The sequence below is a fragment of the Spodoptera frugiperda genome, chromosome 27 (assembly GCF_023101765.2).
Source record: "Spodoptera frugiperda isolate SF20-4 chromosome 27, AGI-APGP_CSIRO_Sfru_2.0, whole genome shotgun sequence".
In the NCBI taxonomy this organism is placed as follows: Eukaryota; Metazoa; Arthropoda; class Insecta; order Lepidoptera; family Noctuidae; genus Spodoptera; species Spodoptera frugiperda.
This window is the reverse complement of record NC_064238.1, coordinates 7,300,237-7,325,787: the sequence shown is the minus strand read 5'-3', so window position 1 is coordinate 7,325,787 and position 25,551 is coordinate 7,300,237. Positions and strand designations below refer to the sequence as shown.

Here is a 25,551-nt window from a genome sequence, read left to right as displayed (position 1 = left end):
GTTAAGTAAGGATTCTTTAATCAGATTTAAAGATAAGAGGAACGTACTAGTTACAACTTACCTTTTCATGATTCTTGATTTTAACGTAAAATGCAGTAATATCATACTACAAACAATAGCGTTTTTAAAAAAATGGGTTTTAAGTTTATCGCGTATTCTAAATGTTGTTAATTGCTCAAAATAAGTGGAATTGATAACATAACCAGCAAAAAGAAACCCATCTTTTCTTCATAAAACAATCACAAAAAAAGAACCTATTAACCAATAACGAGAAATAAAACAATTCTAACAACACATAGTACAGGGTGTTCCATTTAGTGGCATGTCGCCGTACGCAGGACAGGTGTCTCGCTCTCTGCCACAATAAATAGCTATTTACCAGCGAATGCGGCCTGTGGCTCTAGCCAGGAGGTGTTCTCAATTTGTCGCCCGGAATGAGATTGTCGCCGCTTTCAGTATTAGGTAAGTGGCTTTTACATTTCACTTTATACGACCAACATTGATTTTGATTTTGTTGAGCTAAGTGGTAACTGACGGTGCGGGTAGTGCTATTTATGGAAGATGCTACTAAAATTGTTTGAAATTGTGACATTTATGTTCTGTTATAGTACGTAGATGATGTCGGAATTTCAGTACTTAAGGTTGAAGTTTTAAAAGTATTAATGATAGTGTAGTGTCATAAATTCACTTTTGCATTGTTACTGATGTTTTAAGAAGAGTTCTAATTACAAAATTCTAATCACTCAAGTAATTTTTAGTAACGTGTTTTATTTACTGTTTACACGTCTCGGTACAATTACGATCGAACTCGAAGCGTAACGAGTGATAGGTACATCTAGGAAGTACATCTTTACTTACCTTTTTAATAAATAGCAATTTTAATGCTATGCATTACGGTACAAAAACACAAAAAAAATATGTTTACTGTGGAATTTCCAAGTGTACAATTATACTCGTAGATGGAAGACAATCTGCGGTTTTAAAGAATTGACCCCTTCTAGCAATTAAGAATTAGGGTTGAGAGAAATGATAAATATGTATTTAATGAAATATTAATGAAATATTTATTTATTATTACAAAATGCTACATATACAAAGATTGAGTTTGGAGCTTCCTTTTAGGCAAACAATGCCTGTAGTAGGCGACTCCGCTCTTCCACATCTTATATACAACGTGTAACAAAAAGGGGTATACATATCAAGTACACGGCTTCTAGACAACATAACAAACGATACGGCATGGGTTTTTTAAACTCATTTTTTCATGGTACCAAGTTATGAATTTTTCAAATCGCGCCGCCGCGTGATTCAAAATTAGGTAGACAGGTACTAGGCGATGAGATTTACAGAATAAATGTTTCGTAATATTAGCGAGTGACCCCTGTAGTATTGTGACATGTTTGTATGATTTAAAAACAAGAACCATGCGATACCAAGTATTTGGTGCAAATTTTTTATAAACGTATTTTAAGCTGAAACTTCGTGTAGAGACTCTATTCAACCTGTATTGGACAGCGCTTCTTGATGTATATGGGTATTTTGTTACACGTTGTATACTAACATGTAAAATGACATTTAGATACATATTTAATTTATCTACATACTAACATCTTGGGTAAGTATCAAGTAGTGAGACGCATGGTGTTTAGTTTGGTTAGATTTGTGTTTTGTGGCGTGTGTGTAAGATATAGTGTGGGTAGTTGCGATGTAATGTGGTGCGGTGTGTGGTGTGGTATGGTGTGGTGTGTGGTGTGGTATGGTGTGGTGTGGTGTGGTAAGGTGTGGTGTGGTGTGGTGTGGTGTGGTGTGGTAAGGTGTGGTGTGGTGTGGTGTGGTGTGGTGTGGTGTGGTGTGGTGTGGTGTGGTGTGGTGTGGTGTGGTGTGGTGTGGTGTGGTGTGGTGTGGTGTGGTGTGGTGTGGTGTGGTGTGGTGTGGTGTGGTGTGGTGTAGGGTGGTGCGGTGTGTGGTGTGGTGCGATGTGTGGTGTGTATTATATTATTACTCATGATATACCAGAAGAGCTTCCGTATCATCATAAGTAAGTGACTTGATGTAGTTTGTTATAGTTTTTTTACAGTTGTAGTAGTTTTTATTGTGTACGTTTATGTTTTTATTAATCCTATTGTATAGTCTAGCTGAGAGGTAACAAAATTGTCTGCTCGCAAATTTGGTTTTACATTGGGTAACTGCTGCTATTTTATCATTTCTCCTTTTCTGTGTTGTGCTCACCTTATATGGGAGCGTTTTATGTGTTTTTAGGACCAATTGGGTTATATACAGTTTTCTCACTGAGAGTAAACCACTGAATTCATATAGGTTTTTAGTAGAGTATCTTTTATTTTTAAAGTACATCACTTTTATCAGTGCTCGTTGAGCACGTTCCACGTCCATAAATCTGGTCTTTGCTGCCCCTCCCCAGATGGGGATACAATACAGAAGAACGGATTGCGCTAAAGCAATATAAATCTCGTTAAGGAGGTTCCTAGGCCGCTTATCACTTCTCAACATTTTAGTTGAGGCTACATGTCTCAGTGTTTTGAACATCCAAGTAAGTTTTCTAACCCTACCGTTTACATGTTCAAGGTGAGGGTACCACGATAGAAACTGGTCAACCATCACGCCTAAATATTTCGTCTTAGGGACTCTGTTTAAGAATGGACAGTTACAGGATATGCTGTTTGTATCTCCACATGTGTGTACTCTAAGGTTGAGGTCATTGTTGGGTTGTGTCCGGTTACTAACACTGAAACATATAAAGTTCGTCTTGGTGGTATTCAAAGTTAGTAAGTTATTTTTCAGCCATTCTGCTATGTGGGCAATCCCTGCCTCTGCGCTCAGCCTAACATCATGCCAAGTATTACCAGCAAATACCACAGCAGTATCATCGGCGTACGCCAATACTCTGGAGTTTATTAACTTAATATTGCACAAGTCATTAATATATATTAAAAGAGGGTAGGTCCTAGAACACTACCCTGTGGCACGCCGTATGATACCTCTGCTTCGTCGCTTAGGTGCTGTCCTATTTTTACTTTTTGCTTTCTGTTGGACAGGTAATCTATGAGTAAGCTGAGCGCTGTACCTCTTATTCCAACCTTTTGCAATTTGTTTACAAGGATAGGGACAGAGACGGTGTCAAATGCTTTTTTGAGATCTAAGAAAATGGCCAAGCATTTGTTTCCCATATCCAGTTGCTCAGTTATGTGAGATGTTAAAGCAGTTACAGCATCTTCGGTACTTATAGCCTGTCTGAAGCCAAATTGTGAAGGAGATAGTAAATTGAATTTGTTGAGGAATTTAGTGAGTCTAGAGTTTATAATCTTTTCGAGAATTTTTGATATAGCTGGTAAGACCGAGATAGGTCTATAATTATTGACATCGTCCCTGCCCCCCCCTTTATGCACTGGGGTAATAATAGACTGCTTTAGGGGCGACGGGAAGACGCCTTGTTGGAGACAGATATTGGCAAGGTGAGTTATTACAGGAACGACCTCCTTCCTGACAAATTTTAAAAAATTTGTAGAGATGTTGTCCCATCCCGGGGCGCTATCGGATTTTAAATTCATCAATATACCGTTCACTTCAGTCACATCCGTGTCCAGTAATACGAAAGTGTTAGGAGGAGATGAATCTGGGTGGACAGGGATATGGACATTATTTAAGCTTGGTTGAATTTGTTGGGCTAGTTTTTTACCCACGTTAGCGAAATAATCATTGATGTAATTTATCGAGTCCTGAGAGGTAGGTTTTATGTTTAACAGTTCTAAATTTTGACTTAAATGTGTATGTAATATGTATATCATATCTATTTTCATTTTAAATTTCATTTACAATAGCGATTTTAGTCTTATTGTGGGAAATTACTTATAATATGTATCTATTTACTAAAATATTAATATATTTTCGTTTCGTATCTTTCAATAAAAGTCAATGGCCACGCTCGAAGAATTAAAGAAAAACAATGCTTAGGTTTCAAAAATAAATAACCAAACCACCTTCATACCTTTTTTTCATCATTATTAAGCAAGAATCCATTATGTTTCTTGCCCTAACGTGTCATCCAAAGTCATTGAGTCTGATCATAATTGAATGCATTTGGAAGGATAACTACATTAGATACGTTACTAGTTTTATTTCAACATTTCAATAAAAAGAAAGCATTATCCTACATCTCACCTCTAGACATAAGGCTCAGAAGATATTGGCACCAGATTGAACATAAAAAAGTCAACCTAAAAACATCAAATTGTTAAGGATTCTCAATTCTCCAAATGGGCAGTTTAGTAAAGAGTTTGATTTTGTGCCAGTATGAAAATACGTTCAACCTCTATAAAGTGGGATTTATAACATAATTGATGAAAAAATGTGTTGATGCATTGAAGCCCTATCTACCCTTTTGGCGAATAAAAAATTTAATATAACAAGGGACTCGTAACAAAACTAACAAAAAAAGTTTTACATTTTACTCTGTCTACCTTTTTTATGAAATCAAATGCGTTATAGTGTATCATGTGATGTTATCATAATAAACTGCAAATATAAATATACATAAGGTATTATAAACACATTACCTGAGCATCGCGCTGTCGGTTAAAAGGTACTATACTGACAGCCCTAGAACAACATCTGTAATAAAACGATATTCTGTCTTACAAGTTTTTGCCACCTTGATGACGTCTGATGAGCAGATCCTGTATTGATCGTAACAGCTGCTTAACGAACCGGTTTCAAGGTTTACCGGCACATACTCATATTCTACGAAATTGTTGATCGAAGATGGACGTTGATACTGTGTGGAAGAAATATTAATAATATTCAAGATATTTTTCAAAATGAAGTGCCTAGTATTTATTTGTGCTGCGTCTCTGGTAGCTTTGGCGACATGTGCTCCAAGAACAGGCATTAGAGGTTAGTATATAGTATCGTCTTGCTATTTTTATTAAATTAAACGTGAAGTTTACTTCGTTCGTTTGTAAATGAATGATTAATTGTGTTCGCCCGTAGTTCTAATGTTTTGTAGTATGATTAGGATGTGTGGTAAAATGACGCGCAAATCGGTTAGGAACTACGACTTATTTAGTGGTAAAGTGTAAATCATATTTTACAAGTATTTGAGTATAATAATATCGTAGTGTTTATTGTAAATGATCACAGATAGAAGTCAACTTTACAAACACAAAACTCATTAGTTTGATTGCCTTCACAGTACATTGATTAGATCAATATTTGTGCTAGAAACGAGTATTAGATATCTACAATTGTATTAACAGAAGTGCCAATACAGTATATTTGCTTTTGAACACTAATGTACCAAGATTATGTTTCAACGAATCGTGCAAAGGTCACTGACACTTTGTTATTCGCGGCGTGATAATATCACAGATTTGTAAACAAGGTTATACAGATTCAGTTGAAGAATTTTAGGCTCGGGTCTTTCCCGATAGCGAAACGAGTTATTTTAAATTATAATAAAATTGAATGACTTGCCTCGCCCGTTCAGAGTACCAGTATCGAGCAAAATGTCTTAACCTCGAAACAGTATTTCGGTAGGTTTTATGAATGTTCCGATTATTATAAATGCACGGACTCTTGAATTACTCGAGTAGATAACAATAACTACGATGCTTTTGTATAATTTTACAACATTTGAATTTAAATTATGAAGTCAGTATTAAAAGTTACATCGGATAACTTACATTTAATTTGTGCACCTCTGCCTACTAGTTCCATTTAGTAGTATGTAACTACATTATCGATTTCCACGATTACTGTTAGCTCAATAATATAATTTATTTCAATTAATCCACAAATAAGCAATTTTTACATGTCACAGTGGAGTTTTATCCCTTCGTCTACATCTACCTGAAGCGAAAAGTGCTGCAGTCAAAGTAGCAGAATTGATATAAAATAAAAAGAATACTCTTCTAGATAATTGGTTCTCAAATCATTATCGTATTAGAAAAAAAAAACAGGACTATCTAATGCAACATTCTTTTATAAAATCAAACTATCTACACTAACATATAAAACTGAAGAGTTTGTTTAAACGCGGTAATCTCCGGACCTACTTACTAGTCCGATTTGAAAAAAATATCTTTTTCTATAAAACATCACGCTACGATCAAAACGAGCAGAGCAGAGCGGGTGAAACCGCGTGGAAATAGCTAGTTGGTTATAAATGTCGTCACTTCTAAAGATACAAACTCTTCAACTTCCCCATTACTAAACAAAAAATGAACAATTAGTTAGTCGGATCTACTAATTATATTCCCTAGAAACAGTACTTACCTATAATTTTTGTTACTAACTTGATAACTTACACAAAAATGGTAATGCAGTGATAGTCTTTGACACGCTTATCTTTCAGAAAAGCAGTCAGCGACGCAAGATGTGACTGACAAGTTTGAACATGTCCACGCTCCAAGACCAAGACGACAAGCCTTGGATACCGTTGACATAGTGTACATCGATGCTGCAGCCATAAATCCATCGAAAGTTAATTTACAAAACAAGGAGACAATTCATCTACAACCAGTTAACGATGTGACCAATCTCCAAAATATGTATAAGTTCGCATCAGCATCCGACTCAAAATTAGAATTGGTGTCACAAAATTCCAATTTCGAAGTATATAAACTGAAGGATGGAGATGAGAAAACGCCACAAGCTTCTAACAATCAGTATTTCCAATATGACAATGGGCAGAATTTTGTGGAAGACAGGGAACCACCACCACCACCACCAGACCATCATGATCCACCGCCGCCACCACCCCCAGATCATCATCATCCACCACCACCGCCACCTCCGCATCACCATCATCATCCGCCCCCTCCTTATGGTTATCCTCCTCCCCCACATCATCATCATCATCCACCCCCACCACCCCCTGACGATTACAGATCAAATTACTATGACCAATACAATTCCTATTATGACGATTATTATAATAGACCTCCTCCTCCACACGACGGTAGAAGAATTTATGATGACAGACAGACAAGACAATCGCCAAATGACAGACCATATCATCGTGGGCCACCACCGTATCGCGGTGGACCTCCTGACAGATTTTATGGTAGACCACCCCCGCATCATGGTGGACCACCAGATCGTTTTGATGGCAGACCACCACACCATGGCGGACCTCCTGATAGGTTTGATCGCCGGCCTCCACACCACGGTGGGCCTCCAGATAGATTTGATAGGAGACCACCCCCACACCATGGCGGACCGCCACACAATGATCCCTGGTCGAACCGTCCACGGCCTCCCCCTCCTAATAGTGGCGAACAACCCAATGACAAAGAAAATGAAAACTACCAAAATGATTCTACTACTTCCACTACAACAACTACAACTGTCGCTCCAGATGACGATGATCAATACCAACTCGATGTAAGATTTGCTGATGATGAGAAATTGCCAGCAGATGAAACGACAAAGAATGTCAAGAATCCTAAAAGGGGAGCTGTTACCACACTACCTATTCTTTCTCGTCTATTTCAAGCCGCTGCTGTTACTCCAGCCGATTGATTCTATTTTTTACACGTTTCTGTATTATTCAAAGTATTATTTACACTAATATATACAATTGTAACTAGTTAACCGATGATTGTTAACTCTGATTCCTATAATTGTTAAAGTTTATAAAAAATATATACTGATTCAATGTTATTGCTGTTTAATTCATCCTATTGAATTTAGTCACGTTCTTTGACTAAGCTATGAAAGGCTTTAATCTGAAGAACATTAATAAAACATAATAGTGATCTACCTACTAATTAAGAAAAAAACAGAACAAAAGCAAAGATGGTTTTTTCAATGATGATACTGTTTTTATCAAAGCAACCCATCCATGTCAATACTTGTTGAGTTTTTTGCTACTCTATGATGAATATTGTATGTTACGTACATGACGTTTGAATAATGGTACTTATGATTGGTATTAACGTTTTTTGTGTTGTTTACAGAGAAGCGGTCACCTATGGGCCCACCTGCAAACCGAGGACCTCCACCTAACAGGGGCCCACCTCCCAATAGAGGGCCTCCTCCGAACAGAGGACCTCCTCCAAATAGAGGACCACCTAACAAGGGACCTCCACAAAACGAATATTATGATCAAGGTCCCGTACCTGGAAATACTGGTATGCCAAATTACAACGGTGTGACAGAAGGTTATCAGAATCAAAATCCAAATCAAGTCACAAATAAACCACAAGATAATGCAAACAAGGAACAAATTGTTGCCGTACTGCAAGAATTTTTAGGTGATCGCTTCAATGGTGATGCTACTGGAAAACCACCAATTACTCCTAGTCAGCACTACCCTCCGATATACCAAGCAGTAGCTGTAACTCCAGAAGAATGATTTATAGATAACCAGTTTACTATTTCCCGAGTGGTCTCAGATGAGGACCACTTTATTTGAAAATTTTATGAGAGAAAGAGACTGAAGGAAATAGATGAACATTTCGTATATCGTTCTACTGATCGACTGCCATTTTAATATTGTCATTACTTTTGTATTTAATATTTTTATAATCTAATTTAAATTGGCTGGAGTCCAGACTTTAGAATATATTATTTATTTATTTTTGTACAATGAATTCTAAAATTATAATATAGAAATTGTGTGTTCTTTTTCATTATTCTCCCTATGACACAAACATTAATATCTATTTCATTACGTAAACTTGTTATAAATACTGTTAATCACTTTAACTTGAGTTTTAAGAATTAAATAAATGGTCATTAAATTGCCACTGCTGGCCAAAGGCCACACGGAGAAGGTTTGAGCATTAATCACCAATTTCAATTTTATAATTAGAAATAATAAGCCCAGGTTTCCTCATAATGTTTTCCTTCACCGTTTGTCAGCAGTGTCTAAATAATCTTAGAAAGTACATATAACTCAGAAAAAGTCACAATGGTACTTGCCTTTGGTAGGTTTCGAACCCGTACACTCATATATAAGAAACGGGCGTTATAAACAGGCATCGGGCATTTTAAGAATACTTTAGTTAATTTTCCTTCACTGTACTATCTCCTAATAAATTATACTTGACAGTAAAATAAAACAATTAATTTAAACAAATTTAAAAAGTATACTTAACATTTTAATGTTATCCCGTACATTATTTCACTTTTTAATAAAAATAAATGACAAAATTGTAACACTTTTTCGTATGCCAAAATTATAAACAAATCTACTAGAAAAATTCGAACATAATGCACTTTTAGATACATATTTACATTTAAAATCACTGTTAAATATTAAATTCTGCAAAATTATAGCGGTAAAATAAATATAGATATAAAATTAGCAGGAAAAACACAAATTAAATGTAGATTATCCAAAGGTGGGTTTGCATCTTCCGTCGGCAGTGCGCTGGTAGCCAGTTGCACATCCAGCCGCGAAATTTTCTCGTCCTTTGTCATCACCATCAGTTGCATTCTTAGTAGTGGTTTCTACAGGCTTAACCGTAGTAGCAACAGTTGTAGGTACAGTAGGTGGCGTAGTCACTTCCACTGGCTTTCTGGCTGCTGCCGCTGCTGCTGCAAAATCTTCCTCAGACTTCTCCTCACGAAAGACAATGCTTGAAGCCGCATCGTTATTCTGCTGCGCCTTTTTGTTTTCACCAGGAAACAGAGAATTCAAGTTCTGACGAACTTTGCTTAGTGAATTATGCACTCTTTGACGATAGTCGTTTAGAAAAGTCTGCGGGATTCCATCAGCACTATATTGCAAACTTAAAACAACACAAAATAAAATGGCGATTGTTAATTTCATTTTGTGAAATGTCTCTGTTCGTGTCACGTCTTGTGATAATTTTCTGTGGACTGAAGTATCGAGAATGACTTCGGCTTATAAGATAACTTATTTGACCTAATAAAAATTATCTTACAACATACTCCAAGAATTGATTATAATAATACCAGTGAGCTAATGCGTCAAAATAATCTTCCTTAATGTAATACTAAACTTATTTCCGTCCATTTTCAAAGCGCCACCTGAAAATAAAAGTTTAAATAAAAATACAACCAAACTTTCTGACATTCAAATTAGGTACAATGTTAATTCTCGAATATTTTTATTATCATGTCATTAAAAAAGTACTTGTAAGGTTTTTCCTTTTTGAGTAAAAGTTACCTTATAATCGATATAATTAATGTCACAGGTCGCAGTACACATATCTTAATTAATCTTTGTAATTTAATGACTAAGTACCTAATCATACTTATGCTAAACTTGTCATAATAACCAAATTACAATACCTCAAAATCTCTGCCTGCAGTTGCCTAGTTTGTCACGTCTCTGTCCAATGGGGCATTCTAATTCTGGTACTCGAATAATTTGAGAATGTTGTGTCAAACTCTCCTCCGTCGTGGTCGCCATTCGTAGTTTTTCTTGAATATTAAACACAACTCGTGCATCAGTACGGATACACAAGCTCAGCACCATCACTATGAGAAACAACACATATTTCGCGTCCATGTTAACGTATTGTATGTAGCAAACTACGTTGCTACTATATATAGTTAGTGCGACCAGTCACCATGGTTGTCTGCACACTCCGTTAATGTCCATGTATGAGCCAGCTTGACATCTTTGCGCGTTAGAAGGCACATCTATCATTTTAGGCTGTGAATTATCATCCTTTTTCTTACGGTATGGATCTTCTCGTAAACTACTCGTTTTAGGAAACACCTTTTCTTTTGTGAAAGTGTTTTGAAAATCTTTTATTGGATTTCCAAATATATCGAGAAGAAACTGTCCAGTGAATGATGTGCTAGCGCTAGCTCCAACTAGGATGCTAATTAATATACTAAACACAATTAAACACGTCGACACAGAAGTCATTTTACAATACTAAAACATATCGGTCCTCGCTGTTCGTTTATCAGCTAACATTTACCAGGCGGCTACACAAATACGATAACATCCACAAGTCTCATGTTAATTTATCACCAATTAACTATTAGTTTATAATATTTGACATATTTTCGGACACATCACCTAAATATTAAATCAATACTATAGTATACTGTACCACTTAATTTATTTCTATCTTATGTATATTTAAGCACAATTATTCACCAACCACTGGGGTCCTTGAATTAATAGTCAAAACCAATAGATTTTTTTATAACTAGCACAACCACACACACGGTCTACCACAACGACAAGTGTTGTAAACTGATCTTGTTCAATTTATCGAAATGTAGGTCATTCCTAGTCTTGAACCACTGATTAGATCCACTGGACTGCTTCTAACCGTCATTTCTTTCACAAAATTTAAGAAGTTTTAGCGTATTTTAATATTGTCGTGACCAATCATGGAACTTATTTACCTTGTGCACATTTCCTCGACGGAAATATTTAAATCATTATTATTATTTTATTAAGTTCTTCCTGCACTTTAAATCTCTAGATATGGGCGTACCTTCCTTAGTTCCTCATTTAACTTATTCTTGTCACAATCCGGATGCATATCACAGTATAAGTTTAGCCACATGACCATTTGTTTGTTAGCATTATGTTTATCAACATGATGTTGAGTGTATGGTTCGAGGTCGAGTAATTCTGGCTTTGTTTTTACGATGACGTATTTATCGTAGTGCTCGTTCTTCTCAAGTACAACTTTATAATCTTGATTGTCCTTTGGTACAAGCACAATGAGCGCAAGTTCGGTGTTCCCTTTTGTGTTCTTCAAATAATCTAAACTGGTACGTTGGTCAGATTCATTTGGTATGTCAACTTCATAGAAATTTGCTTGTGGGTCCGAGTCTTCTACAGGCTTTTGTAATACTAGACCCTGACTTGAAAATCCGAAGCAGTATAATAGCACTACAACCAAAATTAAATTATCCATCACTGTTTTCTGGTTACGTCTGTCTAGAACTAGCCGCGGATAAAGAATATGAAGTGCTGCTGAGTTTTTAATCAATACTTCGTGCACGAGGTACCCTCTACTATAAATTGACCATTTGATCCCATTACATCAATTGACTTCTATCATTGTGTCTATTGCCAATTGACTAACAAAAATGCATGCCTACAGTATTTTGCCGCTGGAGTGGATCACTCCAAATTGAAAGGTCAATCGATATGTTTTACTCGTGTTTAGAAACTTTCTAGAATGATGCCATCATACACTTAGACACAATTATTCGGCAATACGTTATATAACATCACGTGAAACAATGTTTGATAATTATGAAAAGTTAGACAAGTTAGAATTCACATGTCAAAACTTTTTACCAATAACATTATTATTATTCTTTATTTATTTCCATTATTTTCAATAGTTGTTAATTCCTTTTTAAACATTTAATTATGAAAAAAAAAATTACAAATATAAAAAACAGTAGCCCACCAGTAACGGGAGAAACCCAAGCTACCAGCGGTCAGGGCTCAACAGAGAGGAATTTCCGGATAATACGCGCCGTATCCAAAAGTCCTGCTTTCTGCATCAGCCCCTTGACCCAACCATCTAACGTTAGCCTACTTAGGTTTTGGTCGAGACTTTTGGCTATGAGGCCATTAGCAGATATGACTATCGGCACAATGATTGCTGAATCTACATCGCACATATTGACAATCTCATGATGGTTCTCATAACAATTATATTTACTTAATACTTTAATGTTTTTTCTTCCTTCTCCGACTCGAGAGTCCTCCTACTCAATAGTGACACTTATATAATAAACACTCACCAATGACGCAGTCAACAAAAATGAACTCAGCACTCACAGAATACCAACCACAGAATAGATAGATACATAATGAAATACAACAACAAAAGCAGCTTCACAACAAGTTGTTAAAAGTTGAAACTAAAACAAACAGCAACTCACTAATCCAGTAAGTAATAACAACCTAATTGATGATTACGTTGGTTGGATAAAGGGCTCTCATAGTTCATCATGCTGAAATCCTCGTTAGCCGCTCCCGCAATACAAATCCGCTTCAGCGATTTCATTCGTTTCGTTTCGGAACAAGATAGACCTATTTTTTGTTGGGAAACTGACCATTTGAATTAAATTTGAAGCCTTTGCTTTGCTTCGAAACAAGTTACTTTGTCGTACTCAAAGACTGGATTCTGTGTTCATTAATGCTTTAATTGATTCCCTTCTTCGCAGAACTGGTTGCAGAATAATTATTTTCTGGCTTATTAACTGGTGTTTAAATTCCATTTTTTATTTTATTCTGTTCTTTGTTTGTCGTAAGACCCGTTTCTAGAAACCTGTTACTTTATTGCCCAGTATCAGAACGTACCTATAGGTAACAGCAAAAGATGTTAAGTTGTAAACCTTTTATTATTTGATTAACACATCAGTGTAACGTAGCACCGATAATAATTTTTAGATTAATATATTGACATGATATTAACGAAATTCTCGTTAATAGAATGAAGCCTGAAAATTTGGACTGCTCAGTTGGTGCGGTGACTGGGCAACGGGTAGCGGGTTCAATTCCTGCCCGAAGCAACTCTTTGTGTGATCCACTAATTGTTGTTTCGGGTCTAGATGTTTGCTAGGCTCCAACGACACAGGAGAAAATCCAAATGCGGGCCAAAGCTTTTTTAAAACAAACTTTACCCTATACTTGTTTACAAGTTTACTCAATCATACGGAAACTAACCACAGCCTAAAAGGAGTACCACAAAGCTTCAGCAAAGTGCATTTCTCGCTAAAAATAACGCTGAAAAGTCATTTTAATAAACATATAATACAAAAATATGACTAAATGCTCATGTATAATACAAAACAAAGCTGGTAGTCAACAAAGGCTGGTTTCTACCAGCTACAATATCGAACAGAATAAAAGGACCTGTCATATCCTTTGACGGCATTGCTGACGCTTTAGAGTGAAAAATGCCACGCATTGGCCTCACGTGGAGGCATTTCATGATTAAAATACCTACCTCCGGCTATGATATTTTAATTAAACACCACATGTTTATATTTACACGAATAATAGGTGTACAGCGAAATAATTTTATCATTTTATCAAATAAAACACAATAGAATACTGTATTAATGTAATGGATATTAAATATGTAGGATTTTATTATCCAAACAAAAGGTTTGGAGTACCTATTACGTAAATTATAATATATGTTTTTAATTAAGACATTTCTCCCGTTTTCAAGGTTTTTATATCATGTAAATTATCAAGTTGGATGTTGATTGGTCTTCTTTTTTTATGGTCAGAGGGCTTAGTACGAGTTTGTTGTACGTTTAACGAGATCGAAACGAGAGCGCGTTCGGCGCTCTGATTGGTTGGTCCATACCATTGGCTCCGGTTTCGATTCTACCACATCATACCAAATTCTTTCGTTCCTCTTTTTCGTCCAGTCCATTTTTCTGTGCGATTCGCTTCCCTCTGCTATCAGTCGTTTATCGTTCAAGCGGAAGGTTCGGAAGCTACTTTTGAAGAGATTAGCACAGTCATGACTAATAATATTATATGTATAATACGTTTAACTAGTATATGTAATATCATTTTATTGTAAGTAACATCTTAGTTTATTGTAATTTTATATATATGTATAAATACTTAGGATTATATTTACGCAAGTCTATGGTATTCGGGTTTTATTAATTATTTTTATTGGATATGCTTGCTTCTTGCATCCTCCTTCATTCTGCATCATTCAAAGATTTGGCTGGAAAATAACTCCCATTAAGCCTACCTACGGTCCTACGTACGTACATAATTTTGTCTATGAAGCCTCTAACAAGCCTTTGTAACATAATATTAACTTCCACATATTTTATAATTTCAATTGGGACAAAGTACCCGAATCTAGTGTTATTAGTAGGTATCTACACCCTTAACTCAACTTACTCTGCACCCTTTTGAGTCGACAGGAGTGACACCGCGGCTTTACACGGCTTTACTGTTTCACGTCGGTTTTCTGTAAAACCGACGTGAAACAACGTTTGTGTTGTATTTCATTGTGTGAGGGAGATTACCAGAAGCCCAATTACCCTGCTTCCCAATCCCCGATTCCCCAACAACCCCTAAATTCCTAACCCCCAAAAGGCCGGCAACGCACTTGTAAGCGGCGATTGCTTACCATCAGGTGGTCTGTCAGCTCGTGTACCGGCTTATACCATAAGAAACTATAACTTCAGAAAACTATAAACTTAATGTTTAGTCATTATCGGATACAAATATGTATGATAATGTAAACTTACTTACTTATTTACTTCTATATGTAGGTATCTTGTTCTTGTGGTCTTATAACCTGTTTCCATAATTACTTATAGTGTATTCTTGTACTTTGTATAAAATTAAATGCACATATATTCAAAAAGTATAAAGAGAAAATACAGTTTTTCGTCCTAATTCTACATTATTACTATTCAGATATCATACTCCTGAACTAGTTTCGAAACCCATATCAAATTAAATATGTACATACTTCTAAATTTTAAATACATATCATTAACGATGAACGTTCTCCATAAACCACAACCATATTTGTATACCTTTACTACTTTACATTAGGTCTCTGTCCGCGTTGCGTCATTTGACGAATGCGTGCATTCTTCACAAACGATAGGCGAATTTAACGTTGCCGCTTCGTTGACAGTTTTCATTGTTTCAAGGCAAGACGCAAGCATTCGTCGCTTATATTCTGTGAATGATGCATGAAATCGTCAAATGACGCAACGTGGAGAGTTACTTTTAATGCCAACCATAAAACATTTCTGTTATCCATACGGAAATCGAACTTGCGATAATTCAATAGCAGCTGATAGTGCTATTTAAATAATATAACAAAGTAATAAAACATTTTTATTGCACACATTTTTGGTATAACATTAATCACAGTTTAACATTAACATAACAAATTATTTAACACTGGTACCTCTACTGCTTGATTCTACTGAAAACTGTCTGTCCGGCTGTTGCGACTTGTTGCACAAACTTTAGCTTTTTGGTCCACCACATCGGGTCTTGAAATGTTTGGACTTCTTTGGCTGTAACAAAAAATCATTTAAATAATGTATAAAAAGAATTATAGAAACACCGACATTATGTAAATACCGATTAAGTTGCATAGCGATTAAGGAAAATATAGAAAATATTTCCATATTCTACGATATTTAAGAATTAACTTGTTGGGATAGAATCTACTGTTTGACATCTACTAGTTATTTGGTAGGTACATGTCTTTCTCTTTCATTTTCTTCTATCAAAGATTATCATTTCCATCTCTACGTCATTCCATACACTTTTGTTTCACACCAATTCTCACATAGATCATCCATCTTGGTTATATTATAACTTTCGTGAGAACTAAATTAATTATGATGTTTTTGGCTTACGCGCGTAACTTATTGACGAGGAACTCGACTAGTATCAAGCCACGCCACACTACCCAGCGAGCAGCGTAACAGTCACGGCGTCTAGTGTCGCGGAATGCAGCTTATGAATATAAGCCTTTAGCATGGCTTGAAACTAGTCGAGTTCTTCGTCAAATAGTTGCGTGAGTAAGGCGAAATACATAATAACAAATCATCCATCTTTTATTCACCTTTCATGGTTCCTTTCTCTATTTAATTTCTTTATAGTCTCTAATGCCCTATAAAAATACTATCTCCTATAAGTCTTTTACTATTTCACCAATATTATCACTCAAAGAACAACGAGACTATCCGCATACACATGTATAACCCCAATAATCTACAAAATCATATCACCTCTAGGGGGTTGTTGACGACGGCAAGAAGTCACTCGCCGTAAAATAGTATCAGTTGGCTGAACCTGGAACGAAGAATTTGTCCAATATTACGATTTACACTTATCGAAAGTGTAACAACAAAACCCCCTAACGGAACAGCTCACACATGCACACCAACCTAGGAACTACCAACCGACATTCAAACATGCTCTCAAAGTCTTAAGATTTATAATTCATCGCCAAGCCAACTAAAGCAGTCACACCCAATACTTACATACATAGAATACACCTGTTTTAAGATAGCTCAATAAACATACATAGAAAGAATAAATAAATAAAATACATACTACATCCTATTTTATACCCTACATTACACTATTTATACATAGATAGTGTAAAAACGCATAACACTTTATAACAGATTTAACGCACGCTTCCATAAAGAAATGAACCGTACAAATACAAATAATCATTAAATTAATAATCAATTTATGGGACAAGTCCGCCACAACCTCCCAAAACCGCTGCAACTCCTGTAAGTTAGGATCTACAGTAGATACAACCATGAAAACACCGAAACACTGAAGTCCAGCGCGTCCCAGGAACATGAATGACTGTCTTGGATCCCGCAACGAAATAAATCAGAAGATATTATTAGAGGAGAAGAAAAAGAAAACGATAGTTTTCACTTCCCTCGGTGTATTTAATGCGGAAGACAGGACAGGACAGGACTTTAGCCTAAAGGCACAAAATAGACTGCCGAACTGGGAGCCCAGTCGCCAAGCACCACCGAAATTTGACTTAAAACTTGTTCCAAGGCATTGGGAACACATAAGACCCTGATCTGAAACAACTCACAGACTCAAAGAGAACCGACGTGAAACAACGCCTGCCTTGTGTTTCGTTGTGTGTGTGAGGTTACCGGAGGCCCAATTCTCTCCTTCCCAATGTTCCCAATCCCCAATTCGAACCCTTAAATTTCCAACCCCCAAAAACCGACAACGCACTTACAACGCCTCTGGTGTTTCAAGTGTCTATGGGCGGCGGCGATTGCTTACCATCAGGTGATACGACTGCTCGTATCGGCGAGTTCCATGAAAAAAACTCATACTAACCTCGTAAATACAGTTGTAAGACCACTGTGGATCGTCTTCCTCAGAAGAGGAGGATGATGATGAGGACGACGAAGAAGATGATGAAGACGAGGAAGATGAAGAATCCTTATGTTTTCTTCTTCCCTGGAAAAGAGAAATCGTTAACATAAATATGTATATTTTTTAAGGTAAGTGTCCCAGGCCCGCATCGTACGCATTTTGTATGACGTCATCAGTACGCATCGCATGTAGGCATTACCGATAATATGGTCCGTACGATGCGGATTAGTGCACGTAGTTGTATAAGTTTCTATACCATACAAACTAAAATCCGTTGCGTGCGATGCGGGCCTGTGGATGCCTACCTTTATACGGATCTGTTTATTCTAAAGTTTAGAATTGGATTACAAATTTTTATGTCAATTATCTTTTTGTAACTGTTTAACTAGAAATTAATACGTGTTTTCAAGTTTAAACCTAAGACAATCTGTCAGTAAATCAGTGGCAATTTTATATTCTAAAATTTTCTAAAGCTATTCCACAATGTTCTACTATTTTTATATGAAAAAAATATCATTCAAATACCTGTATACGTATGTCTATCGACATGTACAAGGGCCCCAATCCTGCTATTCACGAGCATCTCATTGAAGTGTCCATTGTGTGCCGATATAATGGATAAAGTATGATTCAGATATTATCTAGTAATCTTCGTCATGCTAACATTAGCAATTTATGTGAATGAAAAAAACTACCTACGTATTTTTTGCCATGAATAGATATAAGTTTTATAACTCGTGTGAGACATATTCAATGAATTGTGTTTTACGACTAAATCACGTTATTGTTTGGTGATGTAACTAACTAGTGAGTAGTGACACTCACCGCATTATCGTACAAAGCTACTCATAATTATGAGCCCCTGGCTTGTCTTGAAACTAGTCAAGTTACCTCGTCAAGTTACGTGAGTAAAAGGTAAAATTTTAAAATCAGCTGTCATTTACGATTGTTTTTTTTTATAAAATATTATCAATATGAGTAGCTACTTAAGAAGCTTTACAGTCTTTTTTATGAGACACACAAACAAAGTTTGCTTGAATGATTTTAAATGTACCTATTATGTAAATGTAACTACAATGTAATATGCATAAATATGAACATTAGTGTAGCTTAGTCATGTGCTGTGACTAAATTAGACTGACAAATGTATGCAAAGTCTATGTTTTATGAGCAGAATTTAATTTTTATTCCCCCCATTTTAATGGTGTGGACTAATCACATTTTCTTACTTTTACAAACGACTATTTCTGATTTCTCTTGGGTTTAGACGGCTCTGGTAAATAAATAACTTGCAGTTTCACATTCAAGTTTGGATAATTGAGTCTGGAACAACATTTTGCATTTTTTCTTTCAAATATCTATTTTAGTTTAAACTTTAAATATAATCAAATGCAAGAATGATTAATATTACGATCGTAATTGTATACCACGTAAAAAATCAATTTTATTCAAAAAAATCATATAACCACATAATTATATTCTAGATACGTTTTAAAAAATAAATAAAAATGATAATAGTTGTAGTTAAACCAACTGTTATCGACATAATAATTAACAATTATAGGAACAATCTTTTAAGCAAGGATACGCTTGTGGTAAGCGATCCTTCTTTACTAAGTTTTAAATAATTTAGAAACTATTTTCTTTAAGAAAGTTAAAGTAAAATTTTATATAGCAATTATACCCGGTTTCTAATACATTGGAAGCAGGTAAAATACCGTATTACAATATAATATTAATATGTACTTATTTTCTAATACACAGGGAATTCACGTAAACACCTCGATGACCTCAGACAGGATGATACCTATTACCTAGGTAATTTCTTTACCCGGGTAATCCCTTTATGAATAAAACTTACAAATAAATATTTGGTTTTTCTATAAGTTATTTTATATTAAGGAGTAGGAAAAGTGTCACTATAATGTACTACCTACCGTTTCACACACATAATACCGATTATAAATATATTATATTATTAATTACTAACCGTTTCACACACATAATACCGATTATAAATATATTATGAATTACTAGCTTCGACTCGGCTTCATCTGCGTTCCGTGAGAAAACATAACCTACTTATATGTTATTCCAGACCATAATCTACTCCTGTTCCAAATTTCATCCCGATCCCTTCAGCCGTTTTGACGTAAAGGAGTAGCAAACATACAAATTACGTTACGAAACTTATACCATGAGGTCCATGAGTACCAATGGAATCTGCCATAGGGCCTCTTGTAGTCTAGTTGACCAACTAGAAAATTTAAAATCATTAGATGTCATGTTTTTATTTAAATTGATAAATGGGTATATAGACTCCCCTGAACTTTTAGAAAAAATACGGATTTGCGTCCCGCGTAGTGGTAGCCGCTTAATGAACCGAAAAACCTTCGTTCTGCCTCACAGTCGAACAAATTTAGGCCAGTTTTCTCCGATATCCCGTATGCTTTCTCTTGCTAACTCCACCCGTGATGACATTGATCTCTTTGCTGGTTCTTTGGCCTCAGTGAGGTCTAAACTCAGAGATTTGTTTATTTAAATTAAGAGTTCTTTATTATTCTCTATTAGTTCTTTATTATTATCTATTTGTTTATTTAAATTAAGTGTAGCTTACCTATATTACTGGTTTTCATTAATTAAACCCAGTTTGCATAATTATTTGGATTAGATTAGTTTAGGTATTATTTTTATGTGTCTTACTATGTGCATGCCGGATTCACATCTAGTAGATGTCAATCAGACATTATATCCTATATTTTATATATTGAATGTGAGATTGTACATCAGTTTTGTGAATTACAATAAAAAAAAAAAAAAAAAAAACTAGGATAAGATCATAATTTGTTTTTCTAGTTGAAATATATGTGTTATACTTACGCCATCACAACATCCACAGCACGCGCATCCTCTGTCATCCTCTTCGGAAGAGGATGATGATGAGGATGATGACGAAGATGACGATGACGACGACGATGAAGAGTCAGAGGATGATGATGAATCAGAATCGGAGCCACCTTTGCCACATCTGCTTTTCTGTAAACGAAATTAGAATAATTTGAGTCACCTAGCTTTACTGACTGACAGACTGACATACTATTTATTTTCTTATTACTTTTTTAATTATTTTTGTTTTGTGCTTATGGTTTAAATGGAATAAATGAAATAACCTACACTCAGACAGAAATCAGGTCTTTAAGAATTTATCATAGCATCGCGAATGCATTTTTAAACACAGTTTCTTAGTACATGCACATATTCTTGAGAATCTATTATTCTATAATCTATACCATTATTCTAGGAGATAGAAAGAGTCTGGTAAATCTGTAGTCTAGTGTCCCAAAAAGCCAGTTACGCACTTATAACTTCTCTGGTATTGCGGGTGTCCATGTGCGACGCTGATTGCTTACCGTCAGGTGATCCGTCTTTCGTCAAATTTTTGTTTTTTTTTCGATGGGATCCTAAATCCTAATACTCGAATGTAAACCACGCATCAAAAATGGAGATGGCATTTTATACACAAACATGATAGCAGACCAGATGTTTAGTGGGTTATAATAACAAATTGGCACAAATTCGAAACTACTGATACACCGCATCCTTCACCCGTGATCTGCTCTTAATATTATTTTACGTCATTTGGCTAACATGCTCAAGGCTATTTAGATTAATAGGCCAGTACTGTTATTAAAGGATTTCTTTTTTAGTCTGGTGGACTCGTATGTGGTGTCAAATTCTGCTAGACCAATCCAGTTGACCAATTAATGTACTAATGTCTCAAGGTCAATTACCAACTAACAGGACTTCAAAATTACTGCCATGCTACAAAAAGCGTACAAAAGTGACGGTTTCGTGTCAACCTTTTCTCCAGATATTATTTTATTTATTATCCCATTGGGTCAAGAAAATAAGTACATACCTACACAGATTGTACAAGTGTTTATTTCTCTAGTAAATCAAATAATTGAAGAAGCCTCATAAATGAATAAAATTTTGGTAAATATGCATTTCTTTCACTGACATTAATTATTTAATTTTGTTGTAGAAAAATACTGTGTTGTTATCCTATTTTACACTCTTTACTATCAACTATAGTAACTTAACTATTAAGTAATTCAAAACAATGAAATAAAAATTAATATAGGTATAAAAACAAACGATAAATAGCTAATTAGCAATAAAATATGGCGTCGATAAGGTATATCGCCAACACTCAAATTGTATGAGGAAAATGATAAAAAATGTACTCCTGCGCATGTTATGGTACTTACACAACACTGGTCACATCGTGAACGGGAACCACTGAAAGAAAAAAAAAACAAAATATGTATAGAAACTCAGTTAACTTTTTTTACAAGTTTTTGTGTAATAGTAAATCACGAAAGTGGATATTTCCACCATGTGAGAATTCGTGTATCACTATTGCATTAGCTCAAAGTTCACTTCAGATAAATGATCGTTTTTAATTCATATTCCCCAGTTAGTTGCAGTTGCAAAGAATTAAACCTTATTGCCATTCACAGGGCGCATTTCCATTCACATAGATGATACAAACGTTGCTTCAAAAATAATAATAACTGGTTTAAGAGTTACATTACACTAGGAAACAGCAATTACGATAAGCAATAATAATTTAACTCGTTAAAGCTGTTAAAAACGGCGACAGTCGCCAGTTATCGAGTGCAATCCCAATTCCAATCTTAAAATGGGGAACAACACATAAAAACGCAATTACACTTTGCTCGCTGTGGGAATTAGACGCCTTAGGAATCGAGTCTTGTGTGCCAGATTAGTAGTTGGGGTGAAAACTTTTGCTAAGGTAAAATGTTCAGTGTTTGGGTATAGACTTACCAAGACCTGGCTTCTGTTAACGCGAGTACTGCTAGTGTTACTAGTAGGAAGATCAGAGCTTTATTCATCTTGATGATGTCTCTGTAAGATGATAAAAATGTAACATAAACATTACGCTTTTTTTAAGAGGGAAGAAAATCATCCAATGGCTTCTCTCGCATTAGGTGAGGCGAGAGGTAGTGTCATGCTCTTACTGACTAAAAACTACCCTGTTTCTACTTCTGCTCTTTGAGTCGGAGCCCCGGTAAATTAGTTAGGTAGTTCACAGCTCCGGATAAACATCATGCTTATAATTTCTCAACGTGGTGTGCAGAAGTATAGGTACTTTAGTACAGCAATTTTAGAGACTAAACTTGAAAGTTTTGAATCTCTTTCAATCTTAAGCTTTCTGATGATGAAAACATTGGATACAATTTCAGGCTCTGTTATTTAATAGAGAATTTCATTAGTTCAATTGAGTTTTAAACTCACAATAGCAATAGCAACAAGCACTGAAAGTGTATTTAACATTCTACATTACTCCGAGAATGCGAATATTATTTTTGGGGTTTTCCTCACACGAGCGTTATTAGTCAAACTTTTTATATTTATCCCTGTTATCTATGCAGTTACTTTGAATTTCTATGTTGGAGAATTGGCACTCTATTGAATATTCTAATAACATTACCAAATAAATTTTAAAAGAAATAGTACTTACCAAATATCCCCAAATCAAAACAAACTGTAATTTTCAAACTTTCATTTAACACAAATACACTATCTCTCAGTCCCAAAGATCTGCACCAACTGAATTCTCTAGGTATCACAATTATCAAATTTGGGTCGAATTTACTTAACTCTTAGGTTCAAGTCAATAGGGTCAAATAAATAAACTGATATTGCAAAATATCGCCTCAAAAACCAATCTATACGATCTCACTGTTTAAAATACACAGTATCTCAGTATCTTCGCATTATATATATTTTTGTGTTCCCGTTATCAATATTATGTTGTTATTTTTAAGGTCAAGTCGCAAATGTGACCTTTGGTAATATTTTGATATGTATTTGAATGTAATTTTAATAAAAATATCTATAGTTTAGTTTCATCTTGTTGTCTTCATATGAGGTTCATTAGGAATTATTCTTATTATTTTAAAGTGCACAGAAAATCTTCAAAGGTGTTTAGTTTCTACGTCGTCAAGTGTACCAGTACAGTTATCTATATAAATATTTACAAATCGTCATTATCTAATGTATTCGTAGAACTACTTATCAAAATAATAACATTACACGTCCATTTTCAACAAGAACTTTGATTAACCAATTGTTATGTAAGTTAAAGTTCAGTTTAACTGGAGATCACTGGATTTTTCTCAGAAATAGTATGGAAAGAATGTGTTGTTAGGGAAAAAGAATGCTTAGAATTAGGCCCAGGGTCATTCACTGATAAGAATTTGAATGTTTGAGAATAATCTATCGTTAGATATATCAAAGAAGTTCACCACAGTCAAACAGTATTTACCTTTATTAATGTATTACTAATATTGAAATAAATTGATATAATATTAATTTAATTACATTTACAATGTATTTGTAGACTACGGTAGCTTTGATAAGGTAACTATTCAGGAAAAGCGAACATGCTTCATAGTAACAATAATGGTAAACCTAACTATGTTTATAACAGAACTCAAGTTCTCCTATAAGACCTATACCTAGATGCATTTTTAGGGATGTTACTGCTTAACCAAACTACCAAGTGATGACCAAAATAAATAGCTGAGAGACCCAAAGCGTACTTATACCGATGTCTGACTCCCTGACCATGTCCGCGGTTTTCCTATTCTACGCCATTATTGTACACGCTCAATTCACTCAGCTTTATCGGGATTATTCGATAAACGGTCCACAGTCAGCGAGAAAACAAGCTCCTTACACAAATAGGGGATTTTAATATCCTTAAGTAGTGATGATACTGGCCTCTCGTATAAAAGACTTGCAAAGTAATCCACAGAGGGCGCGCGGCTATCGCACGAATCTGCTTGAGTCATCTCATCCTTTTCAAATAAATAGGGTCCGAAATATCTGAAAGCAACGTTTTATTTTTTATCCATAATTCAATTGCAAACACATTTTTAAAGGGTTGTGTTGATGTCTTCCTTATTATTTTCCTCTTTGATAATGATAAGAGTGTTGTGCTTTGTCTAATGTTGTTATAGATTGGTGATGTTTTAATAACATTCATATATGTGGGTTGGTAGGTTGTTAATTACCTAAGTGTAATATAAAAACAAAGTTTAATTAGTATGACCTCAGTCGTTCGCTTTTCATGTTGCCATACGTAAATATTGCATTAATAAAATTGTGGCCGCAATTTTTCCTGCAAGATAAATCATTTCCAACCCTTTCCAACGGCGCAGACACGGAAACAGTCATTTGGAAAATTCAGCAGTGCAGGAAGCCATACGTCACATTAGGCACGCCGCTCACAGAGCAAAGTGTTCCCCTGAATGTGTTCGTGTTCTGTTCCGCTCGCACCACTATATCAAACTCATTATCAAACGCCCCCAATGTACGCAAATAAATCGCTTTTATTGCTCAACTCGCACTCATTGAATTTACCTTCCAATACTAAACGTTACGTACTCTCAAGTAAAATTATGAACCGGTTTAAAACTTCTCGATGAAGTGGAGTTCGAAAATAGCATTATAAATTCACCGGTTTACAATCACAGCGCTACTTGGCGAAGGCAAAAAACCTTGGCGGGAAACTCGTTCTAACTTTTCCTATTTTTCTGCGTTAATTTCACCTGAACCCATTACACTTTGCAACAATTCTTAGTGAGAACGTTTCTATTAGG

The 25,551-nt window shown here is 35.3% G+C and overlaps 4 protein-coding genes across 5 annotated transcripts; 2 read left to right on the top strand and 2 right to left on the bottom strand.

Annotated features, from left to right (window-relative positions):
• Positions 1-326: 326 nt before the first annotated feature.
• Positions 327-8,634, top strand: LOC118263611 (basic salivary proline-rich protein 3). Its single transcript, XM_035575705.2, has 2 exons — positions 327-462; positions 7,974-8,634. Exons 1-2 carry the CDS (start codon positions 435-437, stop codon positions 8,369-8,371), a joined length of 426 nt encoding a protein of 141 aa, XP_035431598.2. The 5' UTR covers positions 327-434; the 3' UTR covers positions 8,372-8,634.
• On the top strand, positions 4,575-7,677 carry LOC118263610 (uncharacterized). Its single transcript, XM_035575704.2, has 2 exons — positions 4,575-4,908; positions 6,368-7,677. The coding sequence occupies exons 1-2, from the start codon at positions 4,833-4,835 to the stop codon at positions 7,534-7,536; spliced, it is 1,245 nt and encodes a 414-aa protein (XP_035431597.2). The 5' UTR covers positions 4,575-4,832; the 3' UTR covers positions 7,537-7,677.
• A 453-nt stretch (positions 8,635-9,087) lies between the features above and the next one.
• On the bottom strand, positions 9,088-10,012 carry LOC118263472 (growth-blocking peptide, long form). Its single transcript, XM_035575493.2, has one exon. The coding sequence runs from the start codon at positions 9,791-9,793 to the stop codon at positions 9,353-9,355; it is 441 nt and encodes a 146-aa protein (XP_035431386.2). The 5' UTR covers positions 9,794-10,012; the 3' UTR covers positions 9,088-9,352.
• Positions 10,013-15,801: 5,789 nt separating this feature from the next.
• Positions 15,802-23,650, bottom strand: LOC118263871 (osteocalcin 2-like). Of its 2 annotated transcripts, XM_035576072.2 has the most exons (7): positions 23,406-23,650; positions 22,709-22,789; positions 22,129-22,159; positions 20,738-20,893; positions 17,819-17,941; positions 16,723-16,786; positions 15,802-15,999 (listed from the first exon to the last, which is right to left on the bottom strand). In XM_035576072.2, exons 2-7 carry the CDS (start codon positions 22,774-22,776, stop codon positions 15,890-15,892), a joined length of 552 nt encoding a protein of 183 aa, XP_035431965.2. In that variant the 5' UTR covers positions 22,777-22,789; positions 23,406-23,650; the 3' UTR covers positions 15,802-15,889. The 2 variants fall into 2 exon arrangements, with proteins under 2 accessions (XP_035431965.2, XP_035431966.2); XM_035576073.2 differs by lacking the exon at positions 16,723-16,786 and having other exon boundaries at positions 23,406-23,646.
• Positions 23,651-25,551: the final 1,901 nt, after the last annotated feature.

What these genes read in the sequence shown, in the direction of transcription:
- LOC118263611 (XM_035575705.2), top strand. Translation starts at nt 435, where the DNA reads ATGAGATTGTCGCCGCTTTCAGTATTAG. An exon ending in GTCGCCGCTTTCAGTATTAG is followed by an intron (nt 463 to 7,973) that starts GTAAGTGGCTTT and finishes TGTTGTTTACAG; the next exon opens with AGAAGCGGTCACCTATGGGC.
- LOC118263610 (XM_035575704.2), top strand. Translation starts at nt 4,833, where the DNA reads ATGAAGTGCCTAGTATTTATTTGTGCTGCGTCTCTGGTAGCTTTGGCG. An exon ending in TCCAAGAACAGGCATTAGAG is followed by an intron (nt 4,909 to 6,367) that starts GTTAGTATATAG and finishes CTTATCTTTCAG; the next exon opens with AAAAGCAGTCAGCGACGCAA.
- LOC118263472 (XM_035575493.2), bottom strand. Translation starts at nt 9,793, where the DNA reads ATGAAATTAACAATCGCCATTTTATTTTGTGTTGTTTTAAGTTTGCAA.
- LOC118263871 (XM_035576072.2), bottom strand. Translation starts at nt 22,776, where the DNA reads ATGAATAAAGCTCTGATCTTCCTACTAGTAACACTAGCAGTACTCGCG. An exon ending in TTAACAGAAGCCAGGTCTTG is followed by an intron (nt 22,160 to 22,708) that starts GTAAGTCTATAC and finishes TTTTTCTTTCAG; the next exon opens with TGGTTCCCGTTCACGATGTG. An exon ending in GCTGTGGATGTTGTGATGGC is followed by an intron (nt 17,942 to 20,737) that starts GTAAGTATAACA and finishes TCTCTTTTCCAG; the next exon opens with GGAAGAAGAAAACATAAGGA.